Source organism: Tyto alba, unplaced genomic scaffold, assembly GCF_018691265.1.
Source record: "Tyto alba isolate M040663 unplaced genomic scaffold, T.alba_DEE_v4.0 Super-Scaffold_6, whole genome shotgun sequence".
Taxonomy (NCBI): Eukaryota; Metazoa; Chordata; class Aves; order Strigiformes; family Tytonidae; genus Tyto; species Tyto alba.
The window spans coordinates 19,559,118-19,583,327 of record NW_024881327.1 but is presented as its reverse complement, the minus strand read 5'-3'; the positions used below and the strand labels follow the sequence as shown (position 1 = coordinate 19,583,327).

Genomic DNA, 24,210 nt, shown 5'->3' with positions numbered 1-24,210 from the left:
TCTTCTATGTAATCATCCAGGGGATGCAGCGTTAACAACAACAGAAGAAATATTGTCCATAAAAGCTAATCTATTCTACACTTGCTTTAACAATTAAATATTTTTTAGGAGCCCATGTACTGTAATATTTGCCAAGTACATTATGAAAACCTGATGACCTCCATCAGAGAAAATAGTTGGAAAAAAAAGTCCTAAAGTATCACCAAACAAGAGAACGTGTTTTCAGTCTTTCTGTAGAACTCATTATCTTCATTTTGACAATTTAAGGCAAGTTTTAGAAACAGCTTAAATCTAGATTTTATTGTATTGACAAACCTGGAAGATCACTTGTCAGTTTTTCTGAAGCCCTTATTATGTCCTGTAGGGTTTCCAAACATATACTCTCTAAATACCTTGAAGATACAGTAGAATCTAGAGCAAAGTCACCACAGGACTTTCATGCATTTCTTACACACTCTTCCAAACCAGGTCACCAATATAAACACAGATTGTAAATAGGGATACTGTAAATACAAATATTGTAAGCTGCACATCAAATGGGCTTGTGCGTCTCTCTCCTGTGCAGACACTTCAGCTTCACAGTTGATCCATGTACACTAAGTCATGGATCCTCTCAAGTACCTAGGGCAAAATCCCTCTTTCTGTTTGTTTTGCATGACTGATGTAGGTTAACAATTATTTCAAACACCACTCTTTCTGAAAAAGGTCTTTGCTTCCTTAGTTATCATGACAGATTATCAAGTCTCAGGGCTTGATTTCTCTTTCACCTGTAATCAAGATAGTAATGAAACAATATTTATCCTATCTCTACAGGATGGCAAACACGTAAGTGTTACTCACTTAGTTGTCTACTCTGTTAATGAGAGTGAAGACTCAAATTTTACCACCAAATAGGAACACTCTTGAACTTTGCAGGACTACAGAATGTATATAAAAAATTTTAAATTAGTACACACAGGAGGCAGTACACTCCAATGTCACATTTTGCTTTATCCCAATCATGCCATCTTGTATTCTCTTTGCAATCACAAATTAAAAGTCTAAAACTAAACAAAACTTCAAATCCACTATTTATAGAGACAGTAAAACCAGAAGTTTTTGTTGCCTGCAGTAAAAAAATAAATAATCACCTGAGAATGCCAGGTATAGTAAGTAACACTGTCCTGCATACCTTACCACCTCACTAGTATTTACCAGTTATTAAACACGTTTTGAAGAACAAAGGAATTTAAGTTTGCCACTACCGGAATTTGCTGCTGTAGCAAGTTGGACAGAGAAGTAGGCCTAACACACCATCTGATGCTTGTCAAAACTTTCCCTATGCAACTTACAGCCAGCAAGCTTCGTCACAACTACCTTTTCTAATTTCAATAGAGAAACGTAAACCAAGGACTTCATTTATAATTCAGTGCAGCTTGTTTCATCAATTTATAATGTCTTTTAAAAGTTTTTGATAATTAGACTGCACTGTTTCAATACCAACACTGCATTTCAAGATACACACAAAGTTTTGGCTTTTTAATTACTTTTCAGGACCACTTTGGACAAAAGATACTTTTTACAGTAGGTATCTTAGGCGTCTTATCATCCAGCTCTTAAAAACAGCCACTGAAGCCTACCCGAAGAGCCTGTATCCCTCCCCACATGAAAGATCTGCCCTGGGGACTTGCTGGGCGAGAAGCCTTCGAGCCGGTTCCCTCGCTCCCTGAAGCGCTTTCAAAGGAGGTTTGCCGCTTTACGGCGCTCAGACCTGGAAAGGGCAGCAACCCCCCCGGGCCCCGGCTGGCGGGGGGCCAAGAGGATTTTTGGGGTTTGCTGAGGCCTAGCGAGCACACGCGGCCTCCCCCCGGCCCCGGCTCCTTCTCCGCCAGCAGCGCGGAGCTGCCCGGGCGGGCCAGGCCGGCCGCGGCGCCGGCGGTCCCCGGGGCCGGCCAGGGGAGGGGCAGGCCAGCCGGGAGCGGGGGGGGGGGGGGTGGGGTGTACAGGGATGGGCGAAGCACCCAGCGCCTCCAGTTTGGGAGCGACTCGCAAACTTCGGTACCTGTCGGGAACTCCCCACACGCCAGCGACACCCCCCCACCCCCCCCCGCGTCGCCTCCCGGGAAGAGCCTGGAAGGCTTTCCCCCCCCCCCCCCCCCCCCTCCGCTACATCAGCTCACGCAACGGGTTTAAAAACAGGCGCCGATGGGAAGGAGGGCACGGCGTGCCCGGCTGTAAGCCAGGGCTCCTCCGGCCCTCCCCCCCCGTCCCGAGAGGGGTACCCCCCTGCCCCGTCCCCTCCGCGACGGAGCTGCCCCAGCGGCGGGGGGCCCGGCAGCCCCGAGCCCGCTCCCGCCCCCCTGCCCAGGCACCCACCTGTCCCGGGGGTCGATCCAGCTGGTTTGCTTGGTGTTGTGGTCGATGTAGAAGACTTTGCCGTCGTAATCCCTCGCCTCCTCCCAGCCATCGGGTAAAGGGAGCTGCCCATTCCCCGCTTTCCTAGGCATGGTCGGGCGGCGGGGGTAGCTGCTCCATAGGGACAGAAAGAAAGACGGGAAGCGGGAAAAGCCCCCACCCGAGCTCGGGGGGGGGGGGGGGACGGGACACGGGGCCGGGAGCGGGGGCTGGGGGGCACGCAGCGGGCCGGGAACAGAAGCCCAGGCAAGCCCTCCTCCGCGGCCGGGTCTCAGTCCACCATGCCTGGGCTGCCGCCTCGCCCGCGCCGCGGCAGCCCGGGTCAGGCTCGCCGGCGGAGCTCAGCTGCCGTCTGGGCGCGGGGAGCCCGGCTGAGCCCCGGGCGGCCGCGGCCGCCGCTCATTAGCATGAGATTAGCATCCATCTCATCTGCATGCACATTCCTCCCGCCGCATTCCTCAGGGTTAACCCTGCCGGCGCTGCCCGCCGCCGCCGGGCTGGGCAGGCCCCGACCGGCGCTCTGGGACAGAAAACATCCAGCGGGGGAGCTGCGGAGGGGCAGGCCGGAGGGCAGGGGGTAGGAGAAGGGGCTGGGGGGGGGGAACGGGGAACACACCCTTCCCGCTTCCAAACGGGCTCTGCCCGCGTCCCGCAGGGGCTCGGCTGCTGTGGGGGGGGGCAGGCGACAACCACCTGAGGGGGGGGGACGGCGGCCTCACGGGCCGGGCCCCCGCGACCCCATCGGCTCCCGGGAGCTTGAGCGCTCCGGCCGCGTCCCTTTTGGGGCAGCTGGGAGGGGGCGCGGGAGTCCCGTGCGCGCGTCCCGGCCCAACACCGGCCCCGCGGGGCAGCGCCCCGGCCTGAGGGCTGACGGACCGAGCGAGCGCCCTTTTGTCTGGGGAGCGGCCGGCGGCCCGGGCCCCGGGGGGCTGGCCGGGCCCCGGGGGCACCGGGAGCGCGCCCCGGGACAAGGGCGGTTTTGCCGCTGCCGCCTTCTGCCCTGCGTCGTGGCGGTGTTGGGTTCCGTTTGGCTCCCTTTCAGGTCCCGCTAACCCCGCTCCACATCCTCCTGAGCTCTTGCTAAACTTCAGGGAGTTCCTGAAAAGCACCTTGACGTTTAAAATACCCGAGTTCAAAATTTATATTAAAAAAAGGGGACCCTTCTTTAACTCTGCAAGTACCTAAACTTACTTTTTTTTCTTCTTTTTTTTTTTTTTTAACAGAAGCACCAGTGGGGAATATGCGCACATACCATTTGTGTCCTGAACTGTTCTGGTCTCGAAAGCAAGCAGCTAAGTCGCATTAAGTATAGAAACCAGGTGTGAATTACTGTGCGTTTATCTCACATGTGCCACAGGAGAAGAGTACTCCAGGCTGGTTACCATGGTTCAGCTGATAGAAGGTAACTTAATGAGCTCTATTAATTTGCATGTGTATCTGATTCCCAAGATTTGGCACCCGAAGTAGAGCACGTATGGGGAATATGACTCCAGTGGCAAGGACTCCTAGGTAACTCAAATTTTTAGTCCCTGTTTCCTAGAATGTTCTGTTTCTTTTCACTTAAAGTTACCGGTTTAAAGTAACAAAATCCTCCTGGGAGAGGAAGTCTGGGATCCAGAGCAATCCCTTTTTTTTTTTTTTTTCTTTTTCAATCAGTTTACCTACTCCATTATAGCTATCTGTATCACTTAGCTCTATGAATTATTATTCTGAGACAATTTACATTTATTAAGTACTTCACTTGTTCAGTGCATAACAAGTTTTTGGATTCCACTTCAGAGGCCACATATCTGACCGGCATCACAGTTACTTACTTACAGGTATCTAAGTGCCATTACTGTGTCTGCTCCTAAACAGAAAAAAGTACCAGCAAGATATGATTTTAATTTTTCTAATGGCCAGTCTGGTAGAGCTAAGACCTTTATTTTCGTCATTGTATTTATTTTATTCTGTAAGAATATCCCTGCAAATGTCTCACATGTCTCTCCAAAATACTTATATGTTGAGCTCCAGACTATCTTGAAGATTTTATTTTCACATCTGTTGTATTAACATAATGTGCAGTGAAACTATGTACATGAAGTAAGGTCCTGGTAGTTATCAGTGGAGAAAAACTGAACTGTCCTAACTTCTGGATATCCGTAAGAGTTCAGCCATTTAGGGAAAGCAACAGGATCATTGCCTGTTAAAGTGACAGACTCATTTATTTTCATTGAGAATATTAAGTTTCAATGAGCTGATTGGTTTGTAAAGTCCAGTCTTGTTTTCCACCAGTGTAAAAAAGCACTTTTACTGTGTGTTTACATTTGTGTCCTTTTAAATAGTCTAATTTTATAAACTTGTTTATACATGACATCCTATAGTGAGAAAGTACATGTGGCAGTTGTGAGACAGGATAAACTGGATTTCCTTTTCGCTTTTGAAGTTGTTTGCATTATCAATAAGACATTTTGTTATGTAAATTGATAGAAAACTATAGAGGATATACTTTTCTTTCCAAAACTAGCTGCCAGTTACTTATCTTCAGCATTAACAAGGTCCTTTTCTAACGATACAGCCTTTTTCATCCTGAAGAAGCAGGCCTCTTACACGGTAGCACTCCTGTACTCCTGCTCTCTAAATAATCCACACAAAAGGAAGCATGAGATTAGAAAATCTGTAATACCAAAACAAAACCGAAACCTCATTTATGTCAATACTTCCCCTGAAGTTAATTATGGCACCTGAGGTAACATGTAATTCCTATTTTGTGTCACCACCAAGGCAGTCAGAACTACATCTTTGATTATTGATCAGATGAGATCCACATGGATGTGGATCTGATTTGTAACCATCTTTACCAGGGTAAAACTCCTCATGATAAAACATCAATATTTTAATTTGCACAAATAAATGGAAATTGCAGTTCTTACTTTTTGGAAATAAATATACAAAGGTCATTGCATAATTGTCTAATTTCTTTGTATATGCTTGTGTGTGCCTATACAGATGTGCTTACATTTAAATATAAACTGTTGCGTGGTATTAGGCCCTCCCCTTCCTCCCTCCATTTTCCATTGTTTGAGTACTTCATTGTGTTTGTATTTATACTTAGAGTCTACAATCCAAAATGACAGTTTAGGACTACTTAGAAATGATAATACTTGAAGTCGGACGGACAAAAATCAGGTAATATTTGAGTAAATAAATGCCAGACCTTTAATATTGCCAGTGAGAACATTCCGCTTTTTGAAAGACTGCTATTATTGTACAAAACAGAATCCAATTATCCACTTGCTTTTTGCTCTTTTGCAAAGAGCAAAATAGGTAGAAAATAATTTCTTCCACTATCCTTTAATATTTTTTTTCATGTGCCTAATGTAGGAAGGCAGAACAGATGTTCATAACCATTCTTTTCAGCCTAAAATATGCTATAAATTCTAACTAAAAGTAGTTTTTCAAGTATACCTCCTACATCTCAACCGATAACCTGCCTAGCATGTTGTGCTGACATTGTCAGCTGACAGCATACCACAGATTGTTTGGCTTAATTGCATAAGACAGCATAGTTCAGAAGATGTAAGCATGCTTTATCCAAAGCACAGAAGGGTGCATATGAAAGAGTTGTCCAAAAGCACGGAACAATGTAGCTATGGCATGACTTACGTATTTATCAGTAAGTATGATAAAGAACAAGATATACTCAATTAAAAGGAGCTAATTGTTTGTCTCTTTTGCTTTGCATATGCATGTTTAATGAGTCTGGAGAAGTTCATGTTATCAAAAGTACATAGTTAAAAGGATTGAGAATTAGAATCATAACTATTTCTACTTACTGTTGCCAGCTAGAAGAAGAAAAAATGTCTGTGCAAAAATTCAGAACACAAGTATGGAAGTGGCTGAATCCAGAAAGGGGGTCTGCAAATGCAAATGGGTGTGCCCCATCCCATAAGGAGAAGCATACCATACTCCAGTCTGTACTAATGTAGTTAATCTCCTGATAGTCTCTGCTTGCTTCTTCTTGCACAGTAAATCTGTTCCTGGGACTGACTATGATCAAAAAAGGCATGTTTGTACCCTGTCCGTCCATAACGAGAGACTCCCTTAACTTGATGATCTCCTAGAGTGAAGTCCCTGAAGAAATTTACAGCTGTTACAACTCTAACTTGTACTAGCCACAAATGGCTCTGAATCCAAGCTGCAGCTGTCTCCCTGAAAATCTACACAGTTCATTCTCCACCGCTTTCAAACAGAATTTAGGTGCAAAATGAGTTACGAATTGTGATGGCAATTAATTTCTAAAAACATCTGACAAAAATGTTTCAAAATATATACTGGTTACGTTTGGGATTTTTAGACACTTAAATCACCAAATATGGACAACAAGGCTGACCTCCTTCACATACAGCTACTGTAGAACTCTAAAAAATTGTCAGTATTTTCAGTATTATAAATATTTGTTTATTTAAAAACATTGAATTTTACCTGACATCTACATTTTCCAAAGAAACCCCACCAAAAAATAAGATTCCTTTATGCAGTGGGATTTTTAGTTTAAAAAAGGGTTTGACAAGCCCTGTAAAGAAAAACAGCGTACATGCATGAGGGAGGGAAGGAGGATGAGTGCTACTTCTACTGTTGTTAGCTTCTGATGCATGTATACATCTGAGAGTAAAAGATATTTGAATAATATTGTTTCTGGTTGAATTTATGATGAAGCTCTGCAGAAGCAATGGAGCTGGATAATGTTTATGCTTATTCAGCTTTTCTTGTTTGTCCAAAGCCTGCTCCTTCCACCTACAGCTTGCTGCTAAAATGGGATGTCCTACAAAGACTTCACATAGTATCAGTGGAAAAGACCATACCAAGTTCTGCTTCAAATGAATATATACTAGCTTTTTTTCAGAATTTTGGCCTTATTTTTGCCTTTAGGCATACATAGGAGAAAGTAATGAGCAATTACACATTTTGAGTCCTTGCAGACATAATTCTAATCCTATAAATCTGAAAATAAGTGCACAGAATGATTTTAACTGATTGTTAGTCTGCTTAAAAGTTTAGGGTATGTAGAATGGAAATGATGTGGTAAGAGCTTTGCCTCAAACCTAACTATGGAAATGTGAGTAACATTTTCATGGTAAAATCTTCTCAAACTCCCCCCAAACCACTCATTAAAGTAACTCAGCATTCAGCTCTGTTAACTCTGATTCATACTGCTGATACTTCTGTGGACAAACAAAAAAGAAGATGGAGAATTTTGGTTGTTGCAAAAACTCTAGGATTGACGAGGTCCAAATTAGCCTCTGAGACATATTCCCACAGAATTTCTTGATGCAGTTTTGATGTGTTGTCTCGGTGTTACATCTTCCATAGAAACAGTCTCAATGTATTTTTTTTTTAACACATCTCTGATACTTGTAGACACAAATTGAACTTTCCTACGTTTCATCATATCCGTGGAATTGTGGTATCTATTCACTGCTGTCTAATGGCTTTGGAGAACCGCAAAAGCATGCCTGGTCAGCCAGGGAGGTTCCCAAGAGCCCAGTCTTGTCTTTTGGCCACGTGTAAGACAGAAGTAGACCAGCAATAGACAGTTTTTGCTCACAGGCAGGGAGGGAAGAACGAAAGAGTTTCTGAATAACAGCTCCTTTGGTGGAGAACAGCGATTAATTTTTCCAAGTATTTAAGTTACTCCATCAAGTAGTATACAAGTGCACAGTTTTACAGAGCTAATGCTTTTAACAGTCCTTCTCTACTGGTGCAAGGAGTAGGTGCTCCCACCACAGCCAGAATAAAAGCACTTCATGTACATCTGCTGTGTTCTATCTAAGGAGGGTGACAGATGAAGTACAAAAAAGAATGTTTTGGCAACAACATCCTGAAGTACATTTCTTCTCTGTATCATCCATGTACGTCCAGAAACACAGTGCAGCAAATGAAGTAGACTGGACTAATTAACAGTAATACCCACATTACAAAAAAAAAAAAAAGATCTGACTGATGGAAGGGCTTAGGGAACCATTCTTCTAGCAAATGAAAAGTCTTATTTGAAACACAAAACAAGTACAAACCTGCCAAACTATAATATGAAAAAATATGCCTCTTTTATCCACTCTTCACCTGTTCCTTCCCTGCAAAAAAGTACAGCTTCTGTGCATGAATGCAAACTACTTTGACATCTGTCCTGGCCAACAACAAAGAAACATCAGTCCTGTCTCATTGCTGACTGAGGCTAAGAACCACGCTGCAAAATTAAAATCTGAATCTGTGCAAATTTATAGCAAAAATGGGATCAATACCAAGATTCAGCACTTCTAGACTGCTAGAGATGTTGCTGAATTGTATGAATCATGCCACAGAAATTTTCATTCGAGTCTGGTTATCCCAAACCCAGAATCCCAATGTTTGTACTTTTTAGAGGACTGAAAAAATTTGAAAAACACAGCATGATATTATTATGTCCGCTTTGCAGTGGACATTAAAAAAAATGTGTTAAGTGACTCGATGGAGTGAAAAATGCGTAGATGAAATAGGATAGGAATTAGAACATAGGATGGTTTCAGCTCCTGAGCTGAATCTGTTGAACTGCATTGTGACATTTTTATTATTTCAATATGTGATCTCAGAAATACTTGGGGTAAGCTTTCTTATCACCAGGAAAAGATTATAATTCATACCAAAATTCCTTTTACTCGGTATCTCATTCCCAGGTAAAATGTGTATGGAAGTTATCAGTTCCATATGGTTAAGCATATGTTATGAAATGCTTGTGTCCACATATAAGATGCATGACAGTATTTCAACAGCTCTCTCCTTTGAATTTCTTGGTGGAGAAATGTAACAAAAGCATAAATTGTAGTTAGCTGTACTTGTGTGTTCAGAAATTAAATGCTTCATAAAGACACAACCTCCAACAGCATAAAAAGATTACATGGAGCAATAATTAGAATAAAATAATTTGAAGCTAGGCAAAGTCTGCAAAATTTAAGTATTAAAACATAATTCTTGGACTATGAAATGTCAGAGCTGTTGCTGATAATCAGCTGTTCTGTAAAGGTGTGAATGTAAAGCCAAAGGATATACAGTTGATGCTTATACTGAAGGAATCACAGAATCACAGGATTGTTGAGGTTGGAAGGGACCTCTGGAGGTCATCTTGTTCAATCCCACTGGTTAAGCAGAGACACCTAGAGACAGTTGCCCAGGACCATGTCCAGACATTTTTTTAATATCTCCAAGGATGGAGATTCTGCAACCTTTCCGGGCTCCAGTGTTTGGTTACTCTCACAGGAAAAAAGTGTTTCCTAATGTTCAGGGGGAACCTACGTGTTTGATTTTGTGCCTATTACCTCTGGTCCTGTCACTGTACACCACAGAATAGAGCCTGGCTCCATCTTCTTTGTACCCTCTCTTCAGGTACTTATATACATTGATGAGATACCCTGAGCCTTCTCTTCTCCAGGCTGAACAGTCCCAGCTCTCTCAGCCTTTCCTCATACGTGAGGTGCTTCAGTCCCTTAATCATCCTCGTGGCCCTCACTGGACTCACTCCAGTATGTTATGTCCATGTCTCTTGTATGGGGAAACCCAGAACTGGACCCAGCAAGCCACGTGTGGGCTCACCAGTGCTGAGCAGAGGGCAAGGATCACCTCCCTCGATCACCTCAGATCACCAAGGATCACCTCAGCAACACTATTATCCAGGATGCTGCTGGCTGCCTTTGCTGCAAGGGCACTTTGCTGGCTCATAGTCAGCTTTTTGTCCACCAGGACCCCCAGGTCTTTTTCTGCAAAGCTTCTTTCCAGCCAGTTGGCCAGGAGCATGCACTAGTGCATGAGGTTATTCCTCCCCAGGTGCAGGACATTGCACTTCAATTTGTTGAACTTCATGAGATTCCCATTTGCCTGTTTCTCCACATCTTTAAAGAGCACAAAAGCGTGCCACATAATTCAAACATACCAAAACAAATAAACTAATATGCTGCAAACTCTTCTTGAACTGTAGGCCAGAGGTGCCTCTGCAAGTGAGCAGATGGGTGTTTAGAATCAGTGGTGCTTTCCCTTTAGTCTCGCTAGACAATGAGAACAAGAGATAAAACTTCTCAGGACTGTGGTCTCTGCTGCCTTCAGTGGTATCATGGATGTGGACATCATCACTCACAAAAGACCTTGGTAATTCTACAGAAGAATTAATACATGATTGTACAATTCAGTATGCCACCTTCAGCAATAGAAACAAATAAAAGTGTTCTTTTATATAAGGAAGAAAAACGGTGTTTTCAAACATTAGCTCAGAAACTCTCTGATTACTTAACTCTTTTTTTTTCAGAACATAACAAATGTGAAAGAAGTATGATACTCTTATGCAGCAGCCTGCTTCCCACTCCAGGAACTTGGAAACCATTCAGGCTTTTTTTCATATTGCAGAATTAGGTTTTTCAACCTGAGAAAATACAGTGCAATGTATCTTCAAAATGTATCAGAACAAGGGTTGGTTGTTCTACAGCTTCCATCTAGTTTCACCCTATATACTTAAACCAAGACTCATGGTAATTTTTGATAGATCACTGAAGGGGGTGTGGGCAGGAAAGGTAGTGTCACCTTTTTCAGTGGCAGGTGCTAGCTCCTGCCCCTTCCCCTTCCCTTCCCTTCCCTTCCCTTCCCTTCCCTTCCCTTCCCTTCCCTTCCCTTCCCTTCCCTTCCCTTCCCTTCCCTTCCCTTCCCTTCCCTTCCCTTCCCTTCCCCTTTAACCTTTCCCCTTTCCCCTTTCCCCTTTCCCCTTTCCCCTTTCCCCTTTCCCCTTTCCCCTTTCCCCTTTCTCCTTCTTTCTCCTTTCTCCTTTCTCCTTTCTCCTTTCACCTTCTCCCTCCGAAGATCCCACTACTCTGCAGCCCTCAGGTCTGATCTGCCGGGGCCAGGGCCGCAGCCGGGCTAACGTGAGCAGACTTGCCTTACTCCTTACTCCGTGCAGCTGGTGTGTCTCCATGCTGTGCTCCACAATGTATGCTGTCATACATATATCAACCATGCTGCTCCCTCCTCCGGAGCATCCCACATCCCCACTCCCTGGACAAGTCTTGTACCTGTTGCTGTGAACAGCCGGCAAAGGACCGCGCTGCTGACAGTGACATCTGCTGTTAGAGTCAAGTGGCTGGGGTTGCCACTCAAACCATCCCACTCTTGTGAGACAGAAAAAATACGATCAAAGCCAAAACAGGAGTGCTCACCCCTGGATTCTGCTCGGGAAGGGCTCTGAGTGAAGGTGAATATGCTTCACGTCCTTCAGTGGCCTCAAAACAGCACCAGTAGCCACGCCAGCAGCTCCATCCAGTGAGAGCTGGAAGAAGCAGCAACCGGAGGTTGAGAGCCATTATCACCACTGGAATCAGTGTGTCTTCTACACCAGCTACAGGGAAAGAGCTGTTCTCAAGTTACATGTAACCACTAATCCCAGGTGCCAAGATGCTATTAAAAGAAAGCAAAGATCTGCTCAATAAAATACTTATTTTTAAAGTTTTATGCGGTTTTCATAGACCGTGAGCAAGCTAACACAAGCTTTTGTTTTGGTAAGAGGAAGCAAAGAAATGCACTGGGGCAGGGGAGAAGCAGCTAAGGAGTTGTTTATGAAAAGAGGTTTTCTTGAATCAAGTAAATCATTGAAGGAAATCATGTTTCAGAAAAAAAATCTCAAAAAGAACATTAAAAAATTCTCAGAAGCACATATGTACACATTTTGTGTCTGTAATACCACATGAAAGATCAATGCTTTTCTGTATATATTTTTGAGAGATCTTTTTTGATGTATCAACGTAAATGGAGAAAAGCTAAAAATAGAGAATGCTTGTCTGCTGTAGTGTACCTTCAGTGCTACTCCTGCCCTTTATCCTGTAAGGCAAGAAAGAAAAAGTAGTGTACACTGGCTTTTAATGCAGTAGAGGCCTTTCGCCAGTCATTTTGTTTAATCTCTCTTCTCAGTATTCCACATCTGTGGAATACATTTCTCCAGCAATCTCATTGTAATAACATATTCTAATCCATTAAACTCACTCTGGTGAGTTTGCAGTGAACCATGACATTTCCAAATCAAAGTAAAATCAAAGGCCTTAAACCAGACAGCAGAGCTAAAATTCTCTTCCATATCTCTTTATTTACAGAGGATTCATATGTTCAAATATACCAAATCGTCATGACAGAATAATTATTATGTCTTGTCATTTCATATTTTTTGAAACAATGTCACATACTGAACTGAAGGACCTGCAGAAAACTAAGAAATAGCAAAAAACCCCAAAGCCAAACAGTGGTGGATGAAAGACAACCCGTAATGAGCGTGTCAAAACTTTATGTTTTCTCTGATGCTTTACCTGACAGTTGATACTTTTGTAGCACCAAGTGAAGTCCTTTTAGTTCAATGACTTAAATCCTTGCCATGATCCTGTATTCCAAACACCATCCAGCTGGGTACAGGGACAACAGTGTCAATTCCAGGGTATGACAGGGCTTCTTAACCTTGGCAAAGCCTTGCTTTTCCTGAACAACACTGGCATATAATCTACATGGATTGTTACACATGATTTTTGAGATGTGAGATTGTCTCAATATGTAGCTAGGTTTATTCATATTTTTAATCTGTGGACCCATACAAGCAAATTGTTCTGGGACAAGTCACCGGAGCAGACTTTATTGAAAGCAAACATGTAGCAAGTAGGAAGAAAACTGCACTGCTAAAGTAAACAAGGATAATGGAATACCAAACCAAATAGAAAAAATCATTTTTAGGGTTGCCTTCAAATGATTGCAGGAAAACCAAAGAGCTGAATATAAGTAGGTGTTGAATTTTGATTTTAAGCAAATCAAGCAGGTGATTTTTGCATCTTCTTCAAATCTGGATTTCAATGTTAGTGCTCTATACATAGCAGAATTAAGCATAGCTATAGAAAAGAGGTAAACATTTCCGTGTCAGAATTCTTCACTCTTGTATTTTATCAGATGTGTTTAAATATCATCTTGCACAAGTGGAAATGACTATTTCTATTTTTCAAATGTACATAATATGATCAAATTACTCCTTAATCTACTCATTGGTAAGTTTTGACGATAAATTTCCCTTTCCAGTCCCTTAATCACTTCCTTTTCTCTTCTGACTCCACTCCAATTAAAGAAGATCTTTCTTCAGTTTGAAATATCAGAAATAGAAATAACTCCCCAGCAGGAGTCACACTAATGCAAAATACAGGGCTACGTGCCATCTATCCATCTTCTACTATCATTTCATCAGTTTTTTGGCCATAGATTGGATTAACTATTTCTGCCACAGCACCTCACTGGGGCTCATGTCCAAGGATTGCTACTGTAACCTAAGGTCTTCTTCTGTGACAGGGATTCCCAGGACTAAGGCCACCGTTCTCTAAAGATAACCTGCATACTTGTTTCCCAGCTACATGATTTTACATTTTTCCTACTCAAGCCCATATTGTTTACTTTTGGCCATCATATTACAAAACTCTAATGCCTGTCCCAGTGCTATCACACCTGTTTTTTCACAATTTACTGTCAGAGCAGGAAGTATTTTATCAGCATCACTTATTAATATTTAATGTGCCTTTACCCCAGCTACAAGACAGAAGTATTTCTTGAGTGTGTCTGCTTTCTTCTGCATTATTCTAATTCTGTTGTTACTATCTGTGAATGCACCCATACCACTGGTAATATCAAGATATGAAAAGCTAAACTACAAAGTCAAAATACAGGACTGAAGGTAGACCTGTCTTTTTGAGTTCTGATGCCATCAAAATTATTCTATGGAAATTGACATACATTTTAAAGTTTTCCAAACAAGGATTTGTGTATATGTTTATTTTATCAGAGCCCATTATAATTTAAATAGTGTAGCATTAAAAATAAAAGAGGGATTATTTTTCTTCTGTCACTATTTTTAGTATAATCTTAATACCATCCATTAATCTTAAAATTCATAAACTTTCTCCAGAAAGGCCACGCAATTTCCTATATTTTTTTAAAAATGAGAGCTAATATTTATAATAATAATAACAAAAATACAAATCAAGACCATACTTCAATGCTACTGCTCTTGCTTTATGTCATTGGTACCTTATGTTACAATGTGTAATTTTACACTAACTACAAAATAATTTGGACTATTGGTTTATTAGTTAGTGTGGAATTGTTTTGTAAAGATATAATAATTCTGTTTCTATAAGGCAAATTTGCAACACAAGAAAATACATTCAGAAAATCCTGGGCTTAGAGAAATTCGGTAATCTTGAGTTTCTTCTGCTAAGGACACCTTTGATATTTTAACGAGTCTCCTAAACACTTTTCATTTTCCATTTATTCCTAGATGCCCTTACTGTCCCCAGCCCTGAACCCTGCCCCCTTTCCAAAAAAATCTCAGTCCTCTTTCCTTCAGGGACAGCTTGACAAATTGGTGCAGTGATAGAGGTTTATCACTCCTGCTGCTGCTCTGACTCTCCCCATCTGCCTGGAAGAGCTATAGGAAGAACACAGAAATGGACATAGCCCCCTTCTGTAGCATATAATCTTCTGGACATTTTCCTGCCATATGAAATGTTGATTTATGGCTCAAATTAATGAACACATACTACCGCCTCCCCTGGGGGTGTTTGAGAGGGACCTTTTGGAGCCACCTGTCTGTGACATCGGAAGAGAGCAGACCCCTTTGGTTTCTGTAGGAACAACACCTGGACCTCTCCTTCCTGCTGGGAGCACTAGGGACAGCATGAGGTATTTTGTCTCCTGGACCGTGGAAGTGGGCAGCTTCTGCCTCAACAGCCAGGCTGCATTGCTTCACTGAGCAGGCCTAGCTGATTGCATCCTCATACTCCTGCCATCAGTACAATTTTAAGGAGGGAGGATGCTGGCATGCCTCTCCCCTCTTAGCAAAGCAAATTAATAGAGTTTTTCTTATTGCTCTAGCTTTCATATTTTCTACAGCCATGGACAGACTTTACAACAGGTATTAAGCATATCAAGATCTACTTTCAAACTTCTTTTCAGACCACTAGCCTAGGCACTTGAGAAATACTGATTAGCATCTGATAATTTCAAAATAATAATATGACTGTGGAAAGCTCTAAAAGCAAGTTTATGTCTAAAATGTATGTAGGAAGGGGATGAATCAGAACCAATTATGCTAATGCATTAATTATTAATAAATCAAATTGTTCATATTACTATACCCAGGCTTATATTATTAAATCCAGAGGGGAAACAAGTGTCACAAACAGACAAAGAAAAGGTTTCTCCTGGCAAGATGAAACTATGCGAACCTAAAGATCCACAGTGTTTCACAAGGCTTGAGGCACTGTCAGAATTCAGTCCTTCTAACTGCCTATGTGTAAATGATTCAAATCTGTTTCCGTGCTTAGATTTTAAGATAACATTTAGGTAACAGGTCACATGTGCAGGTATAGTATAGCGCTTGGAAGAGCTGAACTTTGTAAATTAGTAGAAGCTTGGAAGCTTAGCAGAATATAACTTTAAGTTAAATAGCAAAAATAATGGTATGCGTATATATGTATAATTTGACAATACATTAGCTTTTGCTATTCTCTGCTAAGAATGATACCTTTAATCTCTTGTTGCATCTGAACATTTATTTGACAAACATAACCACATTTTTTTTCATCGATATTACAAAAATTGTGCCTCAAAAAAAATATTGTTGTCATGGGACAAAACTTTAGGTAATATATGGAGAAGTTACAGTAGCATCCAGGAGTTCATATTTTGTAGCCATGTTCATTAGGGAAAACCTTTATTAACAGTTAGCATTTTTTTCCTCAGCACAGCATTTTCAGAACATTTGCTAATTAAAACCTTTATATCTTTTAGACAGTAAAAGTGCCTTTTCCAACCTGCAACAACTCTGTAACTTACTTTATTAGTGGTTTAGTAGTAAAGTCAGATAAACCTTTGATTTAATAATTAGCATTTATAGAGTGCTTTCTGCCTTCAAAGCACTTCACAAACATTAACTAATTAATTCTTGCAAGTCCCCTGTAATTTGGGGAAGCAAGTATGTTCATACACGTTTGCCTATGGTTTAGGGAAGAAAGTATTATCTCAGACACTTTATGAAACAGAGAATTAAGACATAAATTAAGTTATTCACTTAAGTCCACAAAGATGGAAATGTTGTCAGCGTAGGAACTGAAGCTAAATTATTTTCCTCATCCTCTTCTGTACTTCAGTCACTTGGCTCTTTCACTGGTTTTCTCGGGGGGGGGGGGGGGGGGGTCCAGCCAGGTCTGCCGAAGCAAAGCGAAGCTTTGGATGCTAAGCAGGTCCCTCCATCTACTCCTTCACCCAGCGCCTCAGGCCACTGGCTCGTGGCCCGCGCGAGCCTCAGGGACACGTGTGGCCGGTCACACGACAGCTTCACGCGGGCCTGCGGCCGCCGGACGGGGAGAGGGCCGCAGCGCGGGCCTGCGGCGGGGCCTCTCCTCGGGGCCCGCAGCCCCTGCGCCCCACGGAGTCGGTCACACCCGACAAAGCAGGCCTGTGGGGCCGGGAGCGGGGAACCGGCGACGCGCAGGAGCCTCCGCCGCAGGTGCGGCCGGGGAGGCAGGCGTTAGACTTCGTAGGTCTCTGCCAGGGATGCTCCTCTGGGCGCTCTGACCTCGCTCACAAACTCTGCCCGCTCTGCTCTACCTGGTGTTAGCTCTCCCTGGCCATTACCGCAATACACAGACAAAATTAAAAAAAAAAGAAGCAGTATTCTCCTGCTGACAGCTTGCTTTATTTATGCCTTGAGTACAAGCTGCTGCAAATATTTATTATTGTAAAAGAGGAATATTGTTTCCTTCCTTTCTTTCCTATGGGTTTACTGATTTGTTGCCGTACAGCTTTCCTGACCGCGGCAACCCATCTAGCTACAATGTTATACTGAATTTTAGCCCTATGACAGGTACCTACCTCTTCATATGCTGCAGGTGGGATGAGGAGAGCACGAGCTGCAAGAAGGCTGCACCACGGCCTTGGTGGTATCAGAGGACAATGAGGAGTCATTTGCAGTGTTTTGGCTCAGCAACGCAAATAGGCTCTCTTCACTCACAGACTTTAGGAAATTTCCTGAAATTAAGATACTTTTTTTTACAGCAGATGAAGCCCATTAACAAGATTTCAAAATGAATGGCTTGTTTTCGGTGAATTTAAGAGTTTCATCAAGTACAAAGGCTCAATTATTTATCATTCTTTGTTTTTGCTAAATGTTGGGAATTAATATTACTGTGTAAGTATTTGTGTATTTTTGTTAAGTGTATTTTTGTTTGAGTGATGAAATAGTAAGCCAGAAATCAATTGTATCACTGTTGTGTATCAGTTTCTCTTCAACCAACATTTAAAAAATCCAAGAAACTTCAGGACATTTTTAATAGCTCAGCTGAGCCAAGTTTTCATATGTGACAGTGTCTTCAGGAAAGAGGAGATATCTGCTAATGCGTGCTTCATCATTACATTCAGATAAACAATACAATTAAATAATGTAGGAGGTTCGTAAAGATTAGAAAATTGGGAGCTAAGCATTCCTTGGTGATCAGCTATTTGTTAAATATCGAAGAGTGAGTTTTTGTGATTCTGTAAGCCACGTCTGTCAAGTGGAGACTACTAGTAAACAGAACACTGCTGCATTTTGTATTTGGTGTGCCAAGCACTATTTCTCTATGGATATGAACAGATTTTTTTTTAATTTGCTATTTTATTGTATTTATAATTAGCCGTCTGGAAAAAAAAAAAAAAGTTCTCTTTTAGCATCTGCAGTGATGCATTGATTCTTTCATTACAGCAAATACACATGACCCCCGGTGTTCAACTGTAAACAATAATAGTTACTGGCTTCATTAGGAAGCTAGCAGATGGCTTATAAGTTCTCATGGTAGCTTTTATCCATTTGAGGCTTGCAGTGTGCAAATGTTTGTCTTTTAAACAGGATAAAACAATGTAAAAGGGACTCTGTGCTTTGTTTTTATTAGTAGCAATTCATTTGTATTGCACATTTGAATCTGAGTATCTGAGTGCGTTATCAGTTTTTCCTGGCTGCAGGTAAAATACTCTCTGGGCCTTGCCTCTGCCTCTGTGGCATTTTCTGTACGAGAAGAAATTAGGTCAAACACCACTCCTGGAACTTTGACAGAGCTGTATTTTTCTTAGCAGGACTCGTTATAAACCCAACCCTTCTTCCCTTCCCCTTCCCGGTCCCTCCCCGCCTTTCAGTAGAGAAACAGCACTGCCTCTAGTTTGCCCTATGTGGACTGCGGATGTGATAATGGGAATCATTAGTGCCATTTTGTCATTCCAAAACATTATTTACATAGCCAGATTTTTGCGTACAGCTTTGAAATACCTGATGGCCCATTTACCATCATCACCAGTCTGGTACCCAGAGTATGATAAACTTCAGGATGCTTCCCAGACAGGCTGAAGGCAGGTGCAATGATTGTCAGACATAACCACCACATTTATTACCTAACTGGGCAGAGCTATCTGAAGACCAGTTAATCTTCAATAAAATTTGGTAGAGCACAATAATTCTTTTAAAGCAGAACAGTTTTATTTTAGTGTGTGAGTCTTTCATGGCTTTTCACATACTTCTAATACAGCCCAGGCTCTCATTACTATTTTAATGTATTCAATTCTGTTGGTAGCTGGAAACAAGCTACATTATTGAGAAATAGAAGCAGGGGTTGTATATTAAATATGGTGTTAAATAACTTCAGTTCTCTCTGAAATCACAGACACATGGTGGTGCAAACTTCCTCAAAGTGTTGTACCGCTGTGTTTCAAATGGATCTGCACATGGAGGAGCCAGTAGGTAGGTCGTGTTCATTCAGTATTGGCTGCTCATGGTTTCTTCACACTAAGGCATAAGCATTTGACTGGTTGGCTTTTACAATACAAATGCCTCTCTTCAGATAGAAATCAGCCATTTATTTCAGAAAGGACCATCGAAAATTAGAAACTTTTATATAGGAAAAGCCTTATTTTGAGGGTTTAAATGAACCGGACTGCCTGGACCTTTTGTTTCCTATTGTACAGTAAGGGCATGAGTATCAAATTAGGGAGCTTTTTTAAGTAAACAGTAATCTAGTGAATCTTTAGGGTTTCATATTGTATTTTCTTTGTTCTATATTAAATTTTAAAGTTCAAAATTACTTTTGTTTTGACAGATATCAGTATCTGATGGAAAGGATACTGAAATTTTTCTTTCAGAGCATGTATTTTCAATTCTTTTTCTTTTCTGTTTTATTAAAAATAATATTTGCATAAAAATTTCTTTCTTCTAAGCACATCTGCTCTTGCTTCTACCTCACCTGAAGATCTAACCCTTTGCATGTGACATCTTCAATGAAGAATAAGCAGCGGGAGCAGATGAGCTTTCAAGAAATAAAGATCCTATTTTCATGCAAATGCACTAGTAATTAAAAACTATGGGAGGAAAAACAAAAAAGGCAGCTCAATATGCAATATCTTCAAATTGAATTTGAAGTGTAAGTTTTAAACTTTTCCATAAGAACTCCCAAAGTCTTTAAGTGGTTTAGTTTTGAGAACTTGTCATTCAGATTAATGGGTTAGTTTTTCTTATCAAAAGACACCTTTAAAATAAGTTTTGGGGTAATACTATGATGTTTTAAATGTTTTTTCCCTGTGGTTTGAAATAAAGCTAGTTAAATTTCTAAGTAAACTGAACTTCCATTCAAGTCTGTGGGTGACATATAACTGTACTCAAAAAGCCAGCCGAAGGCCTGATACAAGCCCCACATAACTTCCACTACAGAAAGTATGCCAAGTTGTATCTTCAGCATTTGCTGTAGCTTCATTAACCATCTCACCTTTCCTGAAGGAAGCATTTTACTGAAAAACAAACTCTATTTTTATTAAGTTTTACCATTCCGTATTAATCACTTCAAAGCTTACAAAAACAGGAAGGAGATAATACTTTGTGGTAGTAATGCATCCCACAATTCTATCCTTTTAAAACCACTACAGAAATTCAGAGATTTAACTTATACCTATTCTAGTCTAGTCTAGTCTAGTCTAGTCTAGTCTGTTCTCTGTCTTCAGTAAAATAGAGTTTGAGATCTTGAGCATTTTCTGTTCTCATGGCACATGCGCACAATTCACAATAAAATAGAATAATTGCCTAAACATTAGACCTAGTTCTGTTCATCTTCAAAGTTGTAAGGTTGCAGAGTTGGAATGCAAAAACAACTTCTGCCATTTTATCCTATGCTATTTAGATTTATTACTCAGTATATAGAAGTAGTCACAGCTTCCAAATGATAGGTGCACCTTCATTGACTAGAAATAAGTTTATTTATGATGGGTTTGGAAAGTCTGGGCATTACATGCATATACATATGGCATGTACATATATATTATGTATACACACATACACACATATATATATAAACAATGGAAAGCTGCATAATTTAGATCCCACAGAATAAAGAAGTGAGGGATAGATGATTTATTGATTATAGCTTACATTTAGATGAGGAGATGCAGGAGCTGATAAATAATGTAAATATTTTAAAATTCTGTCAGTGATAATCTAAAGGGAATATTGTGATTTGCAGTAATACTTGGAAAAATTCCTTCACTAATGCTTGCAGCTAGAATTTCTTGTACAGCAGGCTGAGGTATGGTCCATGGACTTCACAGGGATTTGGTAATGTCCCATCTGCACCAGCTAATTGTTTCTTCCTTTGCATTTCTGCTTGGATTTTGCTATTGTTTTTGTTTTTCCTTACGGGAGGGAGGTGGACCACAAGAATAAAGTGAGGCAGCTGTATGAAAAAACATTATTGTAAATTATATGAATAGGACCTACCACTACATTTCAGTGCTTCAAATTTCAGTGGAATTAAGCAATGGAGGAGGCTAATAGAGGTTGGGTGTAGCTATGATGGGTATGGCAACCTGTGCTCTATAAGTTTGTTCCTGGATAAGATTTACTCAAATATTTTTGCTTCACTTTCATGCAAACTATTGTAACTTCATCATAGGTTTGCTTAGCTGGTGCCTTAGGCAGCTACACCAAGTGTTTGAATTTCTTGTGATAACGAACAATTAAAACTAACTGAAAGCACCTATATTTTAATAATTGATGTAGTAGTTGATTGTCTCTCAAGATTAATGATTCCCCTGTGTTCAGAAAATAATGTTGTAAGTTGATGCCTGAAGCAATGTTATTTTTATTGCAAACATCATGGATGAAACATCATTTTTGTCAATTATGATTTGAGGGGATGAAACAGATTGTTCATAAAAGTAGAAAATATAAAATACCATTTTCAAGACCACCATATAGACCATAGCTGATGACCATTTAGTTATAAATGAGCTACCAATAAGTACATTTGATATATTAATTATTCTCCATATAATAATATAAAGCAAGGAACTTGCAGTAAGTCCTTTTTTTTATAGTACAGTAGTAAGATTGCTTCCATTTCTGATTCTACTTTCATTTCATTTTCATATCTTTATCCACTACATGCCTATTAAAAACATTATTATATTTCGTCCAACCTATTAGAAAGACTTATAAAAAATTTCTGGATGTCTTGAAAGCTTTGTAAAAGAAACAATTAAGTAGAAAATTTTCCAGAACAGGATCCCAAGAAACTATTCTCAAATGCATTGGGCCTATTTGTATTCATCATTGTACTCACAAAGAGTAGGAATGATACCTCTGATGCCAGTTGTGCTAACAGCAGATTGCTCTATTTTGCATATTCTACCAAAAATGGTCATTACTATTGCAAAACTGAGCATTCAAAAGTTAGAAACTGACAATATTATGAAAAGAAGCATTAGGAGATTGCTTTAAGGAGGGAGAGTAGGGATAATTTGCATCTTAATGTGTGGATACAAAATCTGGAAATCTACCAGAGGTGGATATCTGAATGTCTTTGAGGGAAAATTCTTTATGAAAATATTAGATATGAAGTATAGATCTAAGATTCATCAGAGAGTTTGACAGCGCTTTTATATTACAGTCACCCAGTAAGATTATGAAAATATCTGAGATATGTTAAGAATTAAGCAAGAACAGCTGTAGGCTAATTCAAGAGAATCATAAAAGAAAACCATGAACACTCTCCATACTGACTTAGAAAGATTTAATAACATAGAAGATCTACAAAGACCAACACAGAACAGGCCAGCATGGCAGACATTAGTTCATCCCCTTGCTATGAGAAGGATTCAGGTGGGGCAAGGAGAAGGTTTATTTTCTTCTCAGTACCTTGTTCCCCAGCAGAAAAACCTATCTGAAAACATCCCCCCCAATCACTGCTTTCAGTCCTATTTTCTCCATAGGCACCTGACATCAGTAGGAAGGCAAATGTATTGCTCTAGGTAGTGAAGGTTAGAACTCACTGTGAAAAAAAGGCCTATTCTTCTCTTCTTCTCTTCTTCTCTTCTTCTCTTCTTCTCTCCTTCTCTTCTTCTTCTCTTCTTCTTCTCTTCTTCTCCTCTTCTTCTTCTCTTCTTCTCTCTCTTCTTCTCCTCTTCTCCTCTTCTCCTCTTCTCTTCTCCTCTTCTCCTCTTCTCCTCTTCTCTTCTCTTCTCTTCTCTTCTCTTCTCTTCTCTTCTCTTCTCTTCTCTTCTCTTCTCTTCTCTTCTCTTCTCTTCTCTTCTCTTCTCTTCTCTTCTCTTCTCTTCTCTTCTCTTCTCTTCTCTTCTCTTCTCTTCTCTTCTCTTCTCTTCTCTTCTCTTCTCTTCTCTTCTCTTCTCTTCTCTTCTCTTCTCTTCTCTTCTCTTCTCTTCTCTTCTCTTCTCTTTTCTCTTCTTTCTCGTCTCTTCCATTCTTTTTCTTATGCTACACATACTATCTTACTATTTTAATTCCTTCCAATAATGAGGTGTGATGACTATCCTCATTTAACCTCTGCCTCAAGAATACTGGGAAACTTATACGCATCTTTTGGGTTTGCTTTGTTGAGCAGGGTCTGTTTTATGGTTTAGCTGGTCTTGCACATGAACCAGAAGGTAGTGATCCTGTGTGACAGTCTTTTCTTTCCGCAAGAATTGATTCTTTGTTTTCTTCTTCCCCCTACCCTCGGTCCCTCCAGAATTTTGTCAGTCATACAGGTAGATGATAGAGGCTGACAAAGAAACAACTTTGTCAAACCATAACCCCACATTCTTCATCTTCCAGCTTTCAGTTAGCTAGTCTTGAGGCTGCAGAATATGGAGATCTCAGATCTTCAGACTTCAAATCTATGAAAAAACAATATGGAGAGTGGAGCATGAGTTCTGTGTGTCCAGAATTGACTGATTCTAGAGAAGATGAAAAACAGGTTTGAGCTTCTGGAGAGCTGCAGGTTTCACACTGCTTTGCTGTATCTAGGGAATTGAAGTATGAATAACAAAGCAAGATTACCATCTGGTGCAGTTCAACAAAGACAACTGCCTGAGAGCAAGCATTAGTCTCAGATGCCAAGATGTAAGAATCCACAGTCCCTAATTATGGATTGAGTTGGCCTCTTAACATTTTGTGGTTTCAGTCGGAGTAGACCTCTGTGAGCTCTTCAGGTAGCATCACTTACTTCTTTGCTTCAGCTTCAGCCAAATGTTTATTTGTGAGCTGCTCTTGTCAAAAGAATAAGCAATCTTGGTGCTAATGAATATGGTCAGAGATGCAGTGAAGTGTAGGTTGCACTTGTCTATCTGGTTCTCATAAAGGCTGCCTTTGGAAACTGAAAAGGCAGGTGGGAGAATAAGCCTCCATGTGGCTTACATAAATCGAGGATTTGGTAGCAATAGCACTGCTTCCACTCACTGTTC

General features: G+C 40.9%; 2 protein-coding genes across 5 annotated transcripts in view; one reads left to right on the top strand and one right to left on the bottom strand.

Moving 5' to 3' along the window:
* WWC2 (WW and C2 domain containing 2) overlaps nt 1-2,777 on the bottom strand; it is a 102,026-nt gene extending 99,249 nt beyond the window's left edge. The window contains exon 1 of the mRNA XM_042808040.1: nt 2,356-2,777. Coding sequence (XP_042663974.1) covers nt 2,356-2,486 — 131 coding nt within the window. The 5' untranslated portion in view covers nt 2,487-2,777. The remainder of the gene's footprint in view (nt 1-2,355) is intronic.
* Nucleotides 2,341-24,210, top strand: part of DCTD (dCMP deaminase) — a 60,324-nt gene continuing 38,454 nt past the window's right edge. For 2 of the 4 annotated variants that reach the window (XM_042808042.1, XM_042808045.1), the window contains exons 1-2: nt 2,846-2,971; nt 3,618-3,796. In XM_042808042.1, coding sequence (XP_042663976.1) covers nt 3,741-3,796 — 56 coding nt within the window. In that variant the 5' untranslated portion in view covers nt 2,846-2,971; nt 3,618-3,740. Of the gene's footprint in view, nt 2,450-2,845; nt 2,972-3,617; nt 3,797-17,520; nt 17,587-24,210 lie in introns of those variants that run through there. The other 2 variants (XM_042808043.1, XM_032988443.2) reach the window with 2 other exon arrangements.